At 36.9% G+C, this 16,376-nt stretch overlaps 1 protein-coding gene across 1 annotated transcript in view; it reads right to left on the bottom strand.

The window, feature by feature from the left end:
- Positions 1–1,318: 1,318 nt before the first annotated feature.
- LIN7A (lin-7 homolog A, crumbs cell polarity complex component) overlaps positions 1,319–16,376 on the bottom strand; it is a 143,028-nt gene continuing 127,970 nt past the window's right edge. Inside the window, exons 5-6 of the mRNA XM_002823547.5 lie at positions 15,522–15,740; positions 1,319–1,653 (exon numbers count right to left, since the gene is read on the bottom strand). Of these exons, the coding sequence (XP_002823593.1) occupies positions 15,522–15,740 (219 nt within the window). The 3' untranslated portion in view covers positions 1,319–1,653. The remainder of the gene's footprint in view (positions 1,654–15,521; positions 15,741–16,376) is intronic.

Raw genomic sequence — 16,376 nt, forward strand, 5'->3', positions numbered from 1 at the left:
GTTTTGATTGGTTTTGTTTTATTTTCAACAAGACAGTCTAAACTAAGCTTCATACATTTCTATTTTGGGGGATTATCCGAAATGTCAAATTATATTGTATCTTGGGGAATCAATTTCTGTATTTGAGAAAAGGGAATATTCAAATATTTGCCTCTGGTTTCCTGATCTATTTTGAATGCTTCAACTGAGCAATTATTCTTTTCTTAGGTTCATTTCTGTGCTTAAGGTATTCAAATGCCCAAACAATTATTGCTTCCTATTTATTTCATAAAGTAAAATCAGACTTAGATGCCTAGATTTACCATAAATCAAAAATTATGACCTGTAAAGGTAGTTCTAACATTATTTTCCAGTGAATGATATTTTCTGAAAGATGATATCTCATTGTCTATTTATCTATGGGAATATATTAACAAAGCTGGTGGTTTTATTTATTTTTTTTCTAGAGGAAGCAGCATCTGCCATTCATAATATTGATATCACTGGTTTCCACCTGCCCAATTATAAGAGAAATAATACTTGTTTATCTTAGAGTGCCAAAAATATCTAGTTTATATTTGGGGAAATTGACCTAAACTTTGTGTGACACAAATATTTGAATATATATGCACATATAATTTAGTTTTGCTAAGCTTTAAAATATGAAATAGGCTTCTGTGACAGCACATCAGTGTAAGTGGAGTTTAGATTTCTTCAATGTTTATCAATCAAAAAGTATAAAACTCAACAAAAAATATTGAGAGTGGGTTTATGTATACGACATATGAGAATCCGTTCACGGGGCTAGGTCCTTTGCTAGTATTCTCTTACTAGATTCTTAATACTTGATAAGAAAAGAACCTAAGTTGTAACAAATGCACTCTGATAATATATATTTTATAGAATAAATATACATTATACTCTGTTGGAATTAATAATAATAGATACAAGCAATAATTAAATTAAAAACTACAGTGCTAGAGTTCCTACACTTGCTTCTAACAAACTAAAAGTTGAGCTAAAATTGGTCCATTCTATTAATGCATAATAAAATTCATGGAAACAAAAGAAAAAGCTGACTGCTTCTAGAACCTGAAGAAAATATAAATATAGTATGATACCTTGCGATTTTCAAGAGGAAAACAGAGGTTGAACTTGCAATTAACTGGAATTCCAATTCAGACAACTCAGCACTATGGACTGTGGAGCAGGTGAGGGTAAGGGGCAATGTGTAGGTTTCTGTTAAGTGGCAACAACTTTGAACTGATGCAGTTTGAATTATAGCCTAATGAGGGGTTTGCTAATATCTGGAAAAGCTATGGACTCAAGATTCACTCAATCTTGGCCCTGGTGATTTATTTAAAAGTCATAGACTTTATTCTTCTTACACTGTTTCAGTTTGCATACTAGAAAACCTCTCCCTCTGCACACTGAGAATTCCCACTGCAGTGAATGGAAGGTCAATGTATGTAAAGCCCACGTGAGCAGTGGCGGTTCAAGCCCAGAGAAAGAAGGTGTCGAGTTGCCTTGGTAAAGAATTTATACACCATGTGTTCACAGCTTCTTGACAGGTATAATTATCAGTGTTGTCTTTTACTATGTGCTGGGATTCTGAAGCACGGTTTCAAATTTGTGACTATCAGATGTTTGATCAAGTAGCTTTCCCTCAAGGGCCTGAAAGGGAAAAAGAATGAAGAGAAATCAGTGATTAGTATTCATTTGTCAACTACAATATGCTAAAAATATCAAAAGAGCATATGCTATGTGAGAACAGCAAGGATTATTTTGGGTGCTATCATTCATGCACCATCTTCCACATATGAAAAAATTCGTCTGATGTTTGCAAAGGAAGTAATTATCAAATGAGGATGGAAAAGCCACAGTTGTTCCCTAAAATGAAATAAAGAACACCAGTTTGGAAACATTTCTTTCTTCCATTTCCAGATGATTCTATTTTTCCTCATGAAGGCAAAGAATAACCAACATTTATGTTACGGCTCTTAGGGCTTTTAGTAGTGCTTTTGTTGAGGTAGAAGCCAGCAAAACCTCTCTCTGCTAGGCTGGAAGCACCAATATTCCTTCTCTGACGCGGACATTAAATCTGTCTCTCTTCATAAAGTCAGCCTGACACCACGTGGAACAGAGTAGGCAGTTGCCTCTATGGTCAGATTTTGGGGAGTAGGCTTGCCAGATACTTCCCCCAGACCTGCCACTCTTCCACTATTAGAGGGTCATTTCTTTCAGAGAGAACAGTGATTTTTACCTCTTTCTTTCTCAGAGCTGCAGATATTTTCATTTCAGTGAATGCCAAGCACCATATTGAAAACAGATTTTAACAAAAAATTGTTCTGTTTACTTTGAGTCAACACTCTCCAGCTGTCATGCTTTATAGAGATGTGCCCAACCTCCCCTGGGGCCTACTGAGTGGACTGAAAACCGTGCATAAAGCCATTGTGTTTCCTCAGGAGTCACCAATGAGATATTATATAACAACACATGAGTGTTAAGATTTTAACTATTACAATATCATCACTCCGACTACTACTTCTATCACTAATGAAAATTTATTGAGTGCTCACTAAGTGTCACATATTTTGCTAAGAGTTTCACATATTTTTTTCATATTTAATCTCCACAACAGACCATTTTACTGAATCTTAGATTGAATAACTTCCTAAAGGTCATTTAGCTACAAAGTGACCAGAGATCTAGACTGAGTTCTTTTTTTTTTTTAATTTGAGGTGAAGTAAATCTTCACTTCCTGGACTCAAGCTATTCTTCTGCCTCAGCCTCCTGAGTAGCTGGGACTATAGGCATGTGCCACCACCCCCGGCTAATTTTTGTACTTTTAGTAGAGATGGGGTTTCCCCATGTGAGCCAGTCTGGTCTTAAACTCCTGACCTCAGGTGATCTGCCCGCCTTGGCTTCCAAAGTGCTGGGATTACAGGTGTGAACCACCGTGCCTGGCCTAGAGGCTGAGTTCTAAATGAATTAAATGATAACATAACTACATGTCCTGAAGGAATGGGACTCAGAACAGGTGAATTTTGGTAAGTCTTGGATCTCTTCATCTATCCAGGGCAGGAGTCAGCCTGAGAGAGCACTGGGCATTCAACATGTGGGCCACTGACATGCCTGTTGGAAGAACCAGCTGCAACAAATGTTAGTATTGCTCTCAGTCATGATTTATAATTTAACTGACTAACAATTTATTTTTAACAAAAGCTTCTTTTCCATATTAGTGTGTTTTGTTGATCAAATTGCCTTACTAACTCTTAAAAGAGCCATTGTGGTAGGCAGAATAGTGCCTCCTCATCCACTAAATGTTAAGTCCACATCCTAATCTCCAGAACCTATAAATATGTTAAATTACATGACAAAGGGCAGTTAAGGTTGTAAGTGAAATTAAGGTTGCTAATAAGCCTATGTTAAAATAGGGAAATTACCCTGGATTATTTAGTTCAATCCAATGTAATTAAAAGTGGAAGAGGGATGAGTCAAAGAAAAAAATCACAAGAGAAATTTAAAGAATATTTTGAACCAAGTAAAAATAAAAAATAAAAATGTTTTGATAAGTTATGGGAACCAAAAAATCAATCATCTGTGCTTCTTCCTTAGGAAACTAGAAAAAGGGCAAATTAAATCCAAAGTAAGCAGAAGAAAACAGATAATAAACATTAATGCAGATTAATTTTTCATTAATAAAAATTAATGTGGAAGAAATCAATGAAATTGAAAATAGGAAATTAATAGAGAAAATCAATGAAATCAAAAGCTGATTATTTAAAATGATCAGTAAAAACCAAGCACTGTGGTGCATGCCTGTAGTCCCAGCTACTCAGGAGACTGAGATGGAAGAATTGTGTGAGCCCAGGAATTTAAGTCCAGCCTAGACAACATAGCAAGACCCCTCATCACGAAAAAAATAAAATAAAAAGACTGATAAAATCAATAAACTTCTAGTAAAGCTAACAAAAAGGAAAAGAGGACACAAATTATTACCACTATTAGAAATGAAAGTGGTCACATAACTACAAATACCATGGACTTTAAAAGCATAGTAAAAAAATACTATGAACAATTTTATATCCACCATTTTGATAACCTAGATGAAATGGACAATTCCTTGAAAGACACAATCTGGGCCAGGCGCAGTGGCTCACGCCTGTAATCCCAGCATTTTGGGAGGCTGAGGCAGGCGGATCACTTGAGGTTGGGAGTTTGAGACCAGTGTGACCAACATGGAGAAAACCAGTCTCTACTAAAAATCCAAAATTAGCTGGGCGTGGTGGCCCATGCCTGTAATCCCAACTACTGGGAAGGCTGAGGCAGAAGAATTGCTTGAACCTGGGAGGCGGAGGTTGCGGTGAGCTGCGATCGCGCCATCGCACTCCAGCCTGGGCAACAAGAGCCAAACTCCGTCTCAAAAAAAAAAAAAAAAAAAAAAAAAAGACACAATCTGCCAAAACTCATATAAGAAGAAATAGATAATTTGAATAGGTCTATATTTATAAAAGAAATCGAATCAATAATTAGTAGCCTTCCAAAGCAGGAAGCACCAGGCCCTAATAAGTTCACTGGAGAATTCTACCAAAATTTAAGAAATAAGTTATACCAATTGTCTATAATTGCTTTCAGCATATCAGATAGAAGCAGAGCGAATATTCCCTAACTTATTCTATATGGCCAGCATTACATTAATACCAAAGCCAGACGAAGACGCTAGAAAAAAAAACCAACTACAGACCAATATCTCTCATGAACATAAATTTAAAAACCCTCAACAAAAGTTAGCAAATCAAATCCAACAAGATATAAAAGTGTTAATGACCTTAATGTCCATTCATAAGAGATTGATTATTGTATGCCTAGACATTAAAACTTTACACAGATATTTAAAATGTAGACCTAAGTCTACTAATGTTAACCACATTGTTTAATTTTTAAAAATCAGGTTATAATTTAGCATGTAAAATATGAGTGAAAATAAGCATATATATATATATAAACACATACATATAAACATACATATATAGAAATAACATTTCTGGAGAAAAAACAATGTGTACTAAAATGAAGTGAGATTATAGCTGAAAGGTTAATTTATTCTTTATACTTCTCTACTGTCTAAAAATTTTGCAATGAAAAAGTGTCACTTTCATACACAAACATCAAATGTAAATCAATAGAAATAAATTAAATCAACAGTTTTACAAGCACCAAGACAACAACAAAAGTGAAAGAGGAGGACAGAAAACAGCGTTGTGATGAAGGCAGAAGTCAGAGAAATGCAATGTGAGAAGGACTCCACTATGGCTACTCGTTTTGAAGACGGAGGAAGGGCCCAGGAAGCAATGAATTTTCCCCCAGAGCCTCCTAAAGCCCAGTAAAACTGTGTTGGACTTCTATCCTACAGAATTACAGGATATATTTTTAAAATTGTATATTCAATTGGCAAATAATAATTGTATACATTTGTGATGTACAAATAAATTTGTGATGTACAAATATATTGAATTGATGTTTTGATATGTTTAAAATGTGAAATGATAAAACCAGATAAAATAATTAACACATTTTATTACCACACATACTTATTTTTTGTGGTGGAAATATTTAAAATCTATCCTTTTAACAGTTTTGAAATAGACATTATTATTTAACTCATCATTCTGTGCAATAGATCACTAAAGCTTATTCCTCCTGTCTAACTGAAAGTTTATACCCTTTGGTTAACTTCTCCTCTTTCTTTCCCTGTTCACCCTTCTCCTCTACCTCTGATAATCACTGTTCTACTCTCTACTTCTACGAGTCTAACTTTTTTTTTTTTTTTTTTTTTTGAGACAGAGTCTCCCTCCGTTGCCCAAGCTGGAGTGCAGTGGTGTGATCTCGGCTCACTGCAACCACCGCCTCCTGGGTTCAAGCTATTCTTCTGCCTCAGCCTCCTGAGTAGCTGGGATTACAGGTGCACCACCACGCCTGGCTAATTTTTGTATTTTTAGTAGAGAGAGCGTTTCACCATATTGGCCAGGCTGGTCTCAAACTCCTGACCTCGTGATCCACCTGCTTCGGCCTCCCAAAGTGCTGGAATTACAGGTGTGAGCCACCGCACCTGGCCGAGTCTAACTTTTTTAGATTCCACTTATAAGTGAGACATGTGGTGTTTGTTCTTCTGTGCCTGGCTTGTTTCACTTAGCACAATGTCTTCCAGGTTCATCCATGTTGTTGCAAATGGAGGATTTCCCTCCCTTTTAAGGCTGAATAGTATTCTGTTATGTCTATTCATTTAGCTGAAGCTGGACACCTACGTTGCTCCCTTATCTTAGCTATTGTGAACAATGCTGCAATCTACATGTACTGCAGGTATCCTTTTAACATGCTAATTTCAATTCATTTGGATATATCCCCAGAAGTGAGATTACTGAATCATATGGTGGTTCTAATCTTAGTTTTTGAGGACCCTCCTCCATATTATTTTCCAAAATGGCTGTATTAATTTACATTCCCACCACTGGTGCACAAGGATTCCTCTTACTCCATACCCTTGCAAACACTTGTTATATTTTTTCTTTTTTAAAATTTAAAATTTTACTTTTTTTTTTCTTTTAGAGATGGGGGTCTCACTGTGTTGCCTAGGGTGGACTCAAATTCCTGGACTCAAGCAATCCTCCTGCCTCACCCTCTTCCTCCTGTGTAGCCAGGACTACAGGTGCTTGCTACCACATCTGGCTTTGTCTTTTTTTGATAAAGCCATCCTAACAGGTGTGAGGTGAAATCTCACTGTGGTTTTAATTTGCATTTCCCTGATTATTAGTGACAATGAGCATTTTTCATGCATCTGTTGGCTATACCTTAGGCTTCTTTTGAGCAATGTCTATTAAGTCATTTCCCCATTTTTGATTGGGTTGTTTTCTTGCTGTTGAGTTGTTTAAGTTCCATACATATTTTGGATATTAGTCCTTTATCAGATGTATGGTTTGCAAATATTTTCTTCTAATCCATGGGTTATTTCTTCAATCTGTTAATTGTTTCCTTTGCTGTGAAGAAGCTGTTTAGTTGGGTAGAATCCTGTATGTCTATTTTTACTTTTATTGCCTGTGATTTTGGGAATGTATCCAATAAATCTTTGCCCAGACCAGTGTTGTGGAGCGTTTCTTTTATTTTCATCTAGTAGTTTCACAGTTTCAAGTCTTACAGTTAAGTTTCCAATCACTTTAAGTTGGTTTTGTTATGGGATGAGATAAGGGTCCAATTTCATTCTTCTGCTTTGGATATCCAGTTTTCCCAACACCATTGATTGAAGAGATTGTCCTTTATCCATTGCATGTTTTTGATACCTTTGTCAAAAATCAATTGACTGTAAATATGTGGATTTATTTCTGGGTTCTCTAGCTTGTTCCATTGGTCTATGTCTCTGTCTTTATGTCAATAGCATGTTGTTTTGATTACCATAGCTTTGTAATAGACCCTGAGGTCAGGTAGTGTGAAGCCTTCAGTCTGGTTATTTATGCTCAAAGTTGATTTGGCTATTTGATGTCTTTTGTGGTTCCACACAAATTTTGGGATTTTTTTTTCCTACTGTGAAAAATGACATTGGAATTTTGATAGTAAGAGCATTGAATTCTACAGCATTACAGGAAACAATAAATTTGTGTTATTTTAAGCTACTATATTTGTGGTAATTTTTATGGTAGCCATGGAAAGCTAATGTATCTTTGAGGATGAAGTAATTTGAAGTATGGGGTACTATTTTAAAGGTAATCGATCAGGGTGATTTGGATAACTGCACGAGACGGAATCCCCAGACAGTTCACAAATATGTCTGTGAAGTGGGGTCAGGAAAAGTAAGGGTGGCAATATAAATAAGAGCAAGAGGCTTTAAAGCCCATGTTCCTGGGTTTGAATCATGGCCCTATTACTTGTTATAATAGCTGTGAAATGTTAGGTACATTTGAAAAACTCCTATATGCTTCAGTTTCCTACTTTATTTTAAAAATTTTTTAATTTTTAATTTTTGTGGGCACATGATGTATATATTTATGGGGTCCATGAGATATTTTGATACAGGCATGCAATGTATAATAATCACATCATGGAAAGTGGGGTAAGCATCCTCTTAAGTATTTATCCTTTGTGTTACAAACAATCCAGTTATACTCATTTAGTTATTTTTAAGGGTATAGCTAAATTATTATTGACTATAGTCACCCTGTTGTGCTGTCAAATACTAGGCCTTATGCATTCATTGTGTTTTTGTACCTGTTAACCATCCCCACCTCCCTCCCCACTCCTCCACTATCCTTCCCAGCTTCTGGTAACCATCCTTCTACCCTCTATCTCCATGGGCTCAACTGCTTTGATTTTTAGTTCCCACAAATAAGTGAGAATATGTGATGTTTGTCTTTCTGTGCTTGGCTTATTTCACTGAAAATAATGATCTCCATGTTATTGCAAATTACTGAATTTTTTTTTTTTTTTTTTCTGAGACAGAGTTTTGATCTGCCATCAAGGCTGGAGTGCAGTGGCATGAACTTGGCTCACTGCAACCTCCAGCTCCTGTGTTCAAATGATTCTTGTGCCTCAGCCTCCGAAGTAGCTGAGATTATAGGCGTGTGTCACCAGCTCTGGCTATTTTTTTTTTTGTTTTTTGGTTTTTTTTTGTATTTTTACTAGAGATGGGGTTTTGCCATGTTGGCCAGGCTGGTCTCAAACTCCTGGCCTCAAGTGATCCAGCCACTTTGGCCTCCCAAAGTATTGGGATTACAGGTGTGAGCCACCGTGCCTGGCATGAATCTCATTCTCTTTTATGGCTGAATAGTACTCCATTGTGTATAAGTACCACATTTTGTTTATCCATTCATCTGTTGATGGACACTTTGGTTGCTTCTAAATCTTGCCTAATGTGAACAGAGCTGCAGCAAACATGGGAGTGCAGATATCTGCAGTGGGAACCTCCAAACTGTTCTCCATAGTGGTTGTACTAATTAGTTTACTCTTTAAAACAAGATAAAACATAGTACCTAATCTTCATAAGGCTATTGTAAAGATTAAGTAATTTAATATATATGAAGCACTTAAAAGAGTTCTTGGCACACACTAATTGTTTAATAAGTGTTAGTCAGCTTTATGATTATTTCTGTCCGGTGTTCTGCTTGGAAACTCTGGGTTCCTTGCATTCGATTTTATTGGAGTCATCCCCTGGAACTTGGTTTTCTCAGCGACTGGGCTGATAGTTTTGGTAGTAATTCCCTGGATTAGATCATGAGGATCATGCATGTGATAATGCTAGAAGAAGGTAGAGAATGGTTTTAAAGGTAGGCAAAATAAAGAAAATGGGGGGTCTTTAGAGTAGGAGGAAAAGAGATTTGGTGAGGCTACCGGCAAATGCCAGCAACTTTGTAAATTTAGTAAGATACAGGCTGGTTTTGACTGGAATGAATTCTCCACCCTAGATCCAGCCATGGAGGTCAGGGACAAGATTTTGGTCTTGACTTCCTCAGAATGTTGATATCTCCAGAGATATTCCTCTTTCTTCTTATTTTTATTTTTTGAGAATCTGGGTGAAATATGATATACATGGAGTCACAATTAAAAACTGAGGTACTTAAAGGTAAATAAATATAACACTCTGATATGGTTTGACTGTGTCCCCACCCAAATCTCAACTTGAATTGTATCTCCCAGAATTCCCATGTTGTGGAAGGGACCCAGGGGGAGGTAAACGAATCATGGTGGCTGGTCTTTCCTGTGCTGTTCTTGTGATAGTGAATAAGTCTCACGAGATCTGATGGGTTTATCAGGGTTTTCTGCTTGTGTTTCTTCCTCATTTTTCTCTTGCCGAGACCATGTAAGACGTTCCTTTCAGGCTGGGCATGGTGGCTCACATCTGTAATCCCAGTACTTTGGGAGGCTGAGGTGGGTGGATCACTTGAGGTCAGGAGTTCGAGACCAGCCTGACCAGTATGGTGAAACCTCGTCTCTACTAAAAATACAAAAATTAGCCAGCCGTGGTGGCAGGCACCTGTAATCCCAGTTACTTGGGAGGCTGAGGTAGGAGAATCGCTTGAACCCAGGAGGCAGAGGTTGCAGTGAGCTGAGATCGCGCCACTGCACTGTAGCCTGGGTGACAGAGAGAGACTCTGTAATAAAAAAACAAAAAACAAACAAAAAATAGTGCCTTTCCCCTCCAGCCATGATTCTGTGGCCATGTGGAACTGTAAGTCCAATTAAGTCTCTTTTTGTTCCTGGTTTTGGGTATGTTTTTATCGGCAGCATGAAAATGAACTAATACAACTCTTTCTCAAAAAAAGTGGGTATATCATGAATAAAACCCTAATTTATATTCTCTGTTTACATTTCTAGCATATTATTGTACAGCAATAATTTGTTTACATTTTAGAAAATGTAATGTGTATCCTTCAATATTATCAAATATAGAAGTTAGGGGAAAAGATGGTTGATTTTTACTTTAAGAGATTTTACAATTAAAAGTAAGCATAAGAGACAAATTTCCTGCACAGTACTTGCATTAAATCTTTTTTCCATTTGTATTCACTATTTACCATTGCTAGATGCTTTATAACTTTTACCATCTCAGATAAAAAAACATATTATTTCTAATTTCAGAGTAGAAATTGCATTTCATCTGATAAACAATAAGATAATATCAGACACGTATTTTGATTTTACTTGGTTTTTGCTTGACTGGTTAAATTTTTTAAAAACCTGAGATGCTGAAAGTCTAATAGTTCAAATTAGCTTCAAACTTTTCTCAGAAGCAACTGTAGTAAGAATTAGCAAGTGTGACAATCCCATTTAGTCCTTAAAAATCAAATTAATTAAAATGTAATTCAGAGCTAATGTAAGTCTCTTTGACTGAAGTCACCATAAAATCCATGAATGACATGACTTGGATATATTTTATTTGTACCTGAAATGGTCACTACAGTTTTATCTCAAGGGGCCATGCTTGTGTGTATTGCAAGTGCCATCTTGGCAGGCACAAATATAAATTTCATGTTCACTTAAATCGAACTCTACTATATCTCATGCCAGAAAAAACATAGTTTGTATAATAAATGCTTTTTACTAAAAATACTAGTTGTGGTGGTGAAACCATAGGAAATTTAATGAAGATGGAGTTGTTTTTGTTTTTTTTTTTTTTTTTGACGGAGTCTCTCTCTCTGTCACCCAGGCTGGAGTGCAGTGGCGTGATCTTGGCTCACTGCAAGCTCCGCCTCTCGGGTTCACACCATTCTCCTGCCTCAGCCTCCTGAGTAGCTGGGGCTACAGGCGCCCACCACCACGCCCAGCTAATTTTTTGTATTTTTAGTAGAGACGGGGTTTCACCGAGTTAGCCAGGATGGTCTTGATCTCCTGACTTTGTGATCCGCCCACCTCGGCCTCCCAAAGTGCTGGGATTACAGGCATGAGCCACCGCGCCTGGCCCGAAGATGGAGATTTAATTAAGATGGATGGAACTGAGAAATGGAATTGAGTAATATGGCCCAGCAAATAATTCTGGCCAAGTCGTATACTTTTAAAGATGATTGAATGAGCATAATATTGGAAGTCTTTAGTAAGACCTCAGAAGCCTGAATGGGAACATATTTCTTTCAAAATACTTGCACAATTTTACTATGGACCAATGTGGCAAATCAATTAGGAGAATTGGTATAAGTCTATATTATCAAGGATGAGAGAAAAATGAGTAGCAAAAAGAGTGTAAATGTTTAAATAAGGAATAATGCGTTGTCATTACCACAGAAGAGATCTTTAAGAGTTCTAAAAGTACAAATGTAAAGTGGCTTTACATTTGGAATGGATAACAGAGAAGAAGGATGTGGACAAAATGACTCATCCTTGTCTGTCTATAGACTTCTGTCTCAACTACATCATCCTAGGCCAAGTCACCGTATTTCCTGCCTGGACTACTATACATTAGCCTCCTAATTGGTCTCTGCTTCCACTCTCAGTCTGCAATAATCTATTCTCACAGCAGCCAGAGTAATCTTTTTAATAAATCAGACCATGTCTCTCCTGTGCTTAAAAACCTTTAGTGGCTTCCAGTGCAATAAAATCTAACTTCCCTTAGTGGCTCACAAAGCTCTCTGTGACCTGGTCCCCAGCTATCCTATCGACCCCATAGCCACCACCACTGTTCTTCTGACTCACTATTCTCTAACTACTCGGGCTTTCTTTCTGTTCCTCAAACATGCCTGTCATAGAGGTACTGCATTGGCTATTTCTTTCTCTTTTTAGTCTCTTTTCCTGGCTTCTTGTGATTCAGTCTCATCTGCAATGTTACCTCCTTTGAGAGATCTTCTCTGATCACACACTCAAGTTGCCACCAAGCAGTTCTCTATTTAAACCCCCTATTTTTACTCTGCAAAGTACTGGTCCCAATAGGATATTTTTATTTACTTGTTTATTTGTTTATTAACTATCTCCTGCCACCAGAATGTAGGCATGAGGGCAAAAACTTTGCATTTTTCATGCCATTTTTGCAGCTCATTAAACAGTGCCTTGCTTATAACAGTGTCAAATAAATAATGTTCAATAAATGTATTTCTTTTTTTTTTTTTTTTTTTTTTGAGACGGAGTCTTGCTCTGTCACCCAGGCTGGAGTGCAGTGATGCGATCTCAGCTCACTGCCAGCTCCGCCTCCCAGGTTCACGCCATTCTCCTGCCTCAGCCTCCTGAGTAGCTGGGACTACAGGAGCCCGCCACCATACCCGGCTAATCTTTTGTATTTTTAGTAGAGATGAGGTTTTACCATGTTAGCCAGGATGGTCTCGATCTCCTGATCTTGTGATCCACCTGCCTCGGCCTCCCAACGTGCTGGGATTACAGGCGTGAGCCACCACACTCGGCCCCCAATAAATGCATTTTTTAGGATAGAATGCAATTTTAGATAAAGATACTAAAATATGGTATATATAATAAAAAATAGCAGCCTATGAAAGATAGATAGATTGTTGAATTCCCAGGATTGTTGTAGGACAAATCCCATATTTTTCCCCCCTTTTCTGTGTAGCTGCTTCTTTTCATTTTTTTTGTGGTTTTTTGAGACAGAGTTTCACTCTTGTTGCCCAGGCTGGAGTGCAATGGCTCGATCTCGGCTCACTGCAATCTCCACCTCCTGGGTTCAAGCGATTCTCCTGCCTCAGCCTCCCAAGTAGCTGGGACTACAGGAGCTAATTTTTGAATTTTAATAGAGATGGGATTTGACGATGTTGGCCAGGCTGGTCTCAAACTCCTGACCTCGTGATCCACCCACCTCGGCTTCCCAAAGAGCTGGGATTATAAGCATGAGACACGGCGCCCGGCCTGTAGCTTCCTCTTTTCACAAGTGTCACAAACAATTAAAAGCCTCATGTTATATCCAATGTTTCTGTTTGTGCAAATAGTAATCTGATGTTGAATGACCTAAAACCACTATTACCCACAATCATTTTTCCAAGAATATTTGAAGTTCACTTCAAATACACATTCGCAGACATCATAGTGTAAAGGTATCTAACAATATGAACTGTCTTCTCCAAAAGATAGCAAGGAAAATTTATATAACTCCAGAATATCTGATGTTGGCAGATGAAAACCTGGTAGAGTAAAAAGGAAAAGAATTCTATGTTTCTGTAAATGCAGTCATGGGAAATCCACTGAAGCTATTTTAGCTTCATATTTTCATCTAAAAAACTTTTTATTGATACTTGCCTTGAAGGTTTTTTTCTGAGGTTTAGGGATAAAATGTGATAAGGGCATAGGGCATAGTAGGAACTTCAAAGATGGGGTCTCAACATTTTTTTCTTCAATTTTCTTGATAATATACAGCAAAACCTGATTTAGTGCTCTTTGTCACAAAGTGGAATTTAGAAAAAGGCGGGAGAATCTTAGACACATTTTATTTCTACTTTACAACTTTTTCAAAACTCTTTCTTAAAGTTTTATTTTTAATTGACAAGTAATAATTTTATATATTTATGGATTATAATGCAATGTTTCAATGCGTGTATACATTGTGGAATGATCAAATCAGGCTACCAAAGTTGTCACCACAAATACTTATTGTTTCTTTGTGGTGAGAATATTTACAGTCTATTCTCTCAGCTATTTTGAAATATGCAATATAGTATTATTAACTATAGTTACCAAGTTGTATAATAGATCATCTTAACTTATTTCCCTTCTACCTAACTGAAACTTGTAACCTTTGGCTAAGACCTTTTCCCTTTTCTCTGTCTACCCTCCTCCCCCCAACCTCCCAGCCTCTGGAAACTACATTCTACTCTCTACTTCTATGAATTAAAGTTCTTCAGATTCCACACATAGGTGAGATCATGTGGTATTTGCCTGCCCATGCTTGGCTTATTTCACTTAGCATGATGTTCTCTAGGCCCATCCACGCTGACAAAAATGACAACATTTTCTGCTTTTTAAAGGCTAAATATTAAATGGTACATGTCTGTGTGTGTGTGTGTGTGTGTGTGTGTGTGTGTGTGTAGGTAGATATAGATACCTATCACATACTTACCACATTTAAAAAATGTATTCATCCCTTGATAGCACTTCAGTTGTTTTCATATCTTGGCTGTTGTAATAATGCTGTATTGAACATGGGAGTGCAAACATCTCTTTGACACACTGATTTCAATTCCTTTGAATATCTCCCCAGAAGCAGAATTGCTGGATTATATGGAATTCTATTTGAACTTTTTTGAGGAACCTCCGTATTGTCTGTCAAATTGGCTGTTGCAATTTATATTCCCACCAACAATGTACAAGGGTTCCCTTTTCTCCACATCCTCACTAGCACTTGTTATCTTTCATCTTTTTGATAATAGCCAAATGAAAAGGTATAAGGTGATATCTCATTGTGGTTTTAATTTGCATTTCTCTGATGATTAGAGATGTTGAGCATTTTTTCATATCGCTGTTGGCCATTTGTATGTTAGACACACTTTAAAGGAGCATCCGCAGAGAACTTCAGAATCTCTTAGAGCACAGACAGTGGCAGGTCTCAGCTTCATTCTTTTCAGTGGGGCACTTTTCCAATAAATTGTATCTCAGTATTCTAAAGGAGATCTTTCCAGGGTCAGCACTATAAGGTTGTGCGGTTAATACACTGTGTAAAGGCAACTGGCCAACAGGGTGAGTGAGGCCTGGAATCCAGCTCACACTCTTCTCCTTAGGATCTGGGTTTGCACAGAGGCTGCATTTTCTTAATTTGTATAAAAGCATCCTAGAGCCTGTACTTGCCCCTTTCAATGTATATCATTTTCCAAATTATCTTATATTTGTGGAGAATATAGCTGAATGGCACATAAATTATCTTGCTTATATACTTTTAGATCACTGTCTTTTGTTTGATTTATTTTGTTTGGATTATTTAAATCTCATGATTTTGTTTCAGCTAAGAAAATATATTTTAGAATATATCCAAAACATATTTTAAATATATTCATATATGTACATATACACATACATATATGTATATATATATATATATATATACTCCTTGTATCGAATAAGTCACTTCTCACCTATGACATGTGGTTTTGTTGTGTTTGTTGCTGCTGCTGCTGTTGTTGCTGCTGAATTAGCAATTGCTGCTGCTGCCGACGCCTGGCTGTTCGTAGCTTTTCAAAGCGAGCCTCCATTTCTTCCAGAACTTTTGGGGTGTATCGCACCACCAGCTTGACGCTGTCTTTAGCAGCCTTGAGTAGTTCCACAGCTTTCTCGTGGTGTTCTCCTTCCACACTCTGAAAATACAATGACACTTCTTAAAGGGAGGAGGTTCAATGTTCTTTTCCCTGAGAGACAAATCTGAAATTAATATCATATTAAGAACCCAAAATTTAAAATTTTAAGAAAACATGGCAAATGAGTTATCTTACCATCATCGTTATTATTTATTACATTGTGGTTAAACTATAAGCAGGTTAGGGTGCACCAGGTCACAGAATGGACTGCGTGGGGATTCAGGTTACGAGGGTGAAAAGCAATGAAGATCTAAATTATAATGCTGACATTAGGAATGAAATTTCCAAATTTTATCTGGAAGAACAAATGCACTAGTCAACAAAATTTTGAAAAAAATTAAAACATAGTAACAGAGGAAATTTCTCTATCAGATATTAAAATTTATTAAGAATCTACAATGATTAAAGTGGTATCTTATTGTGCATATAAAAAAGATAGTAGAACATAGCACAGAGTCCAGAAGGAGAGTCATCACGTGGAAAGCTTTATTTATTATAAATGTGGACTTTAGACCAAAGGAGAAAAGGACTATTAACTAAATTAAATAATACAAAATAATGGAGACCCAATCTCATACACTGTGCTAAATATAACAAATTAATTAAAATTTAAATGTAAAATAAAAACATAAAGTA

The sequence above is a fragment of the Pongo abelii genome, chromosome 10, assembly GCF_028885655.2.
Source record: "Pongo abelii isolate AG06213 chromosome 10, NHGRI_mPonAbe1-v2.0_pri, whole genome shotgun sequence".
Lineage (NCBI taxonomy): Eukaryota > Metazoa > Chordata > Mammalia > Primates > Hominidae > Pongo > Pongo abelii.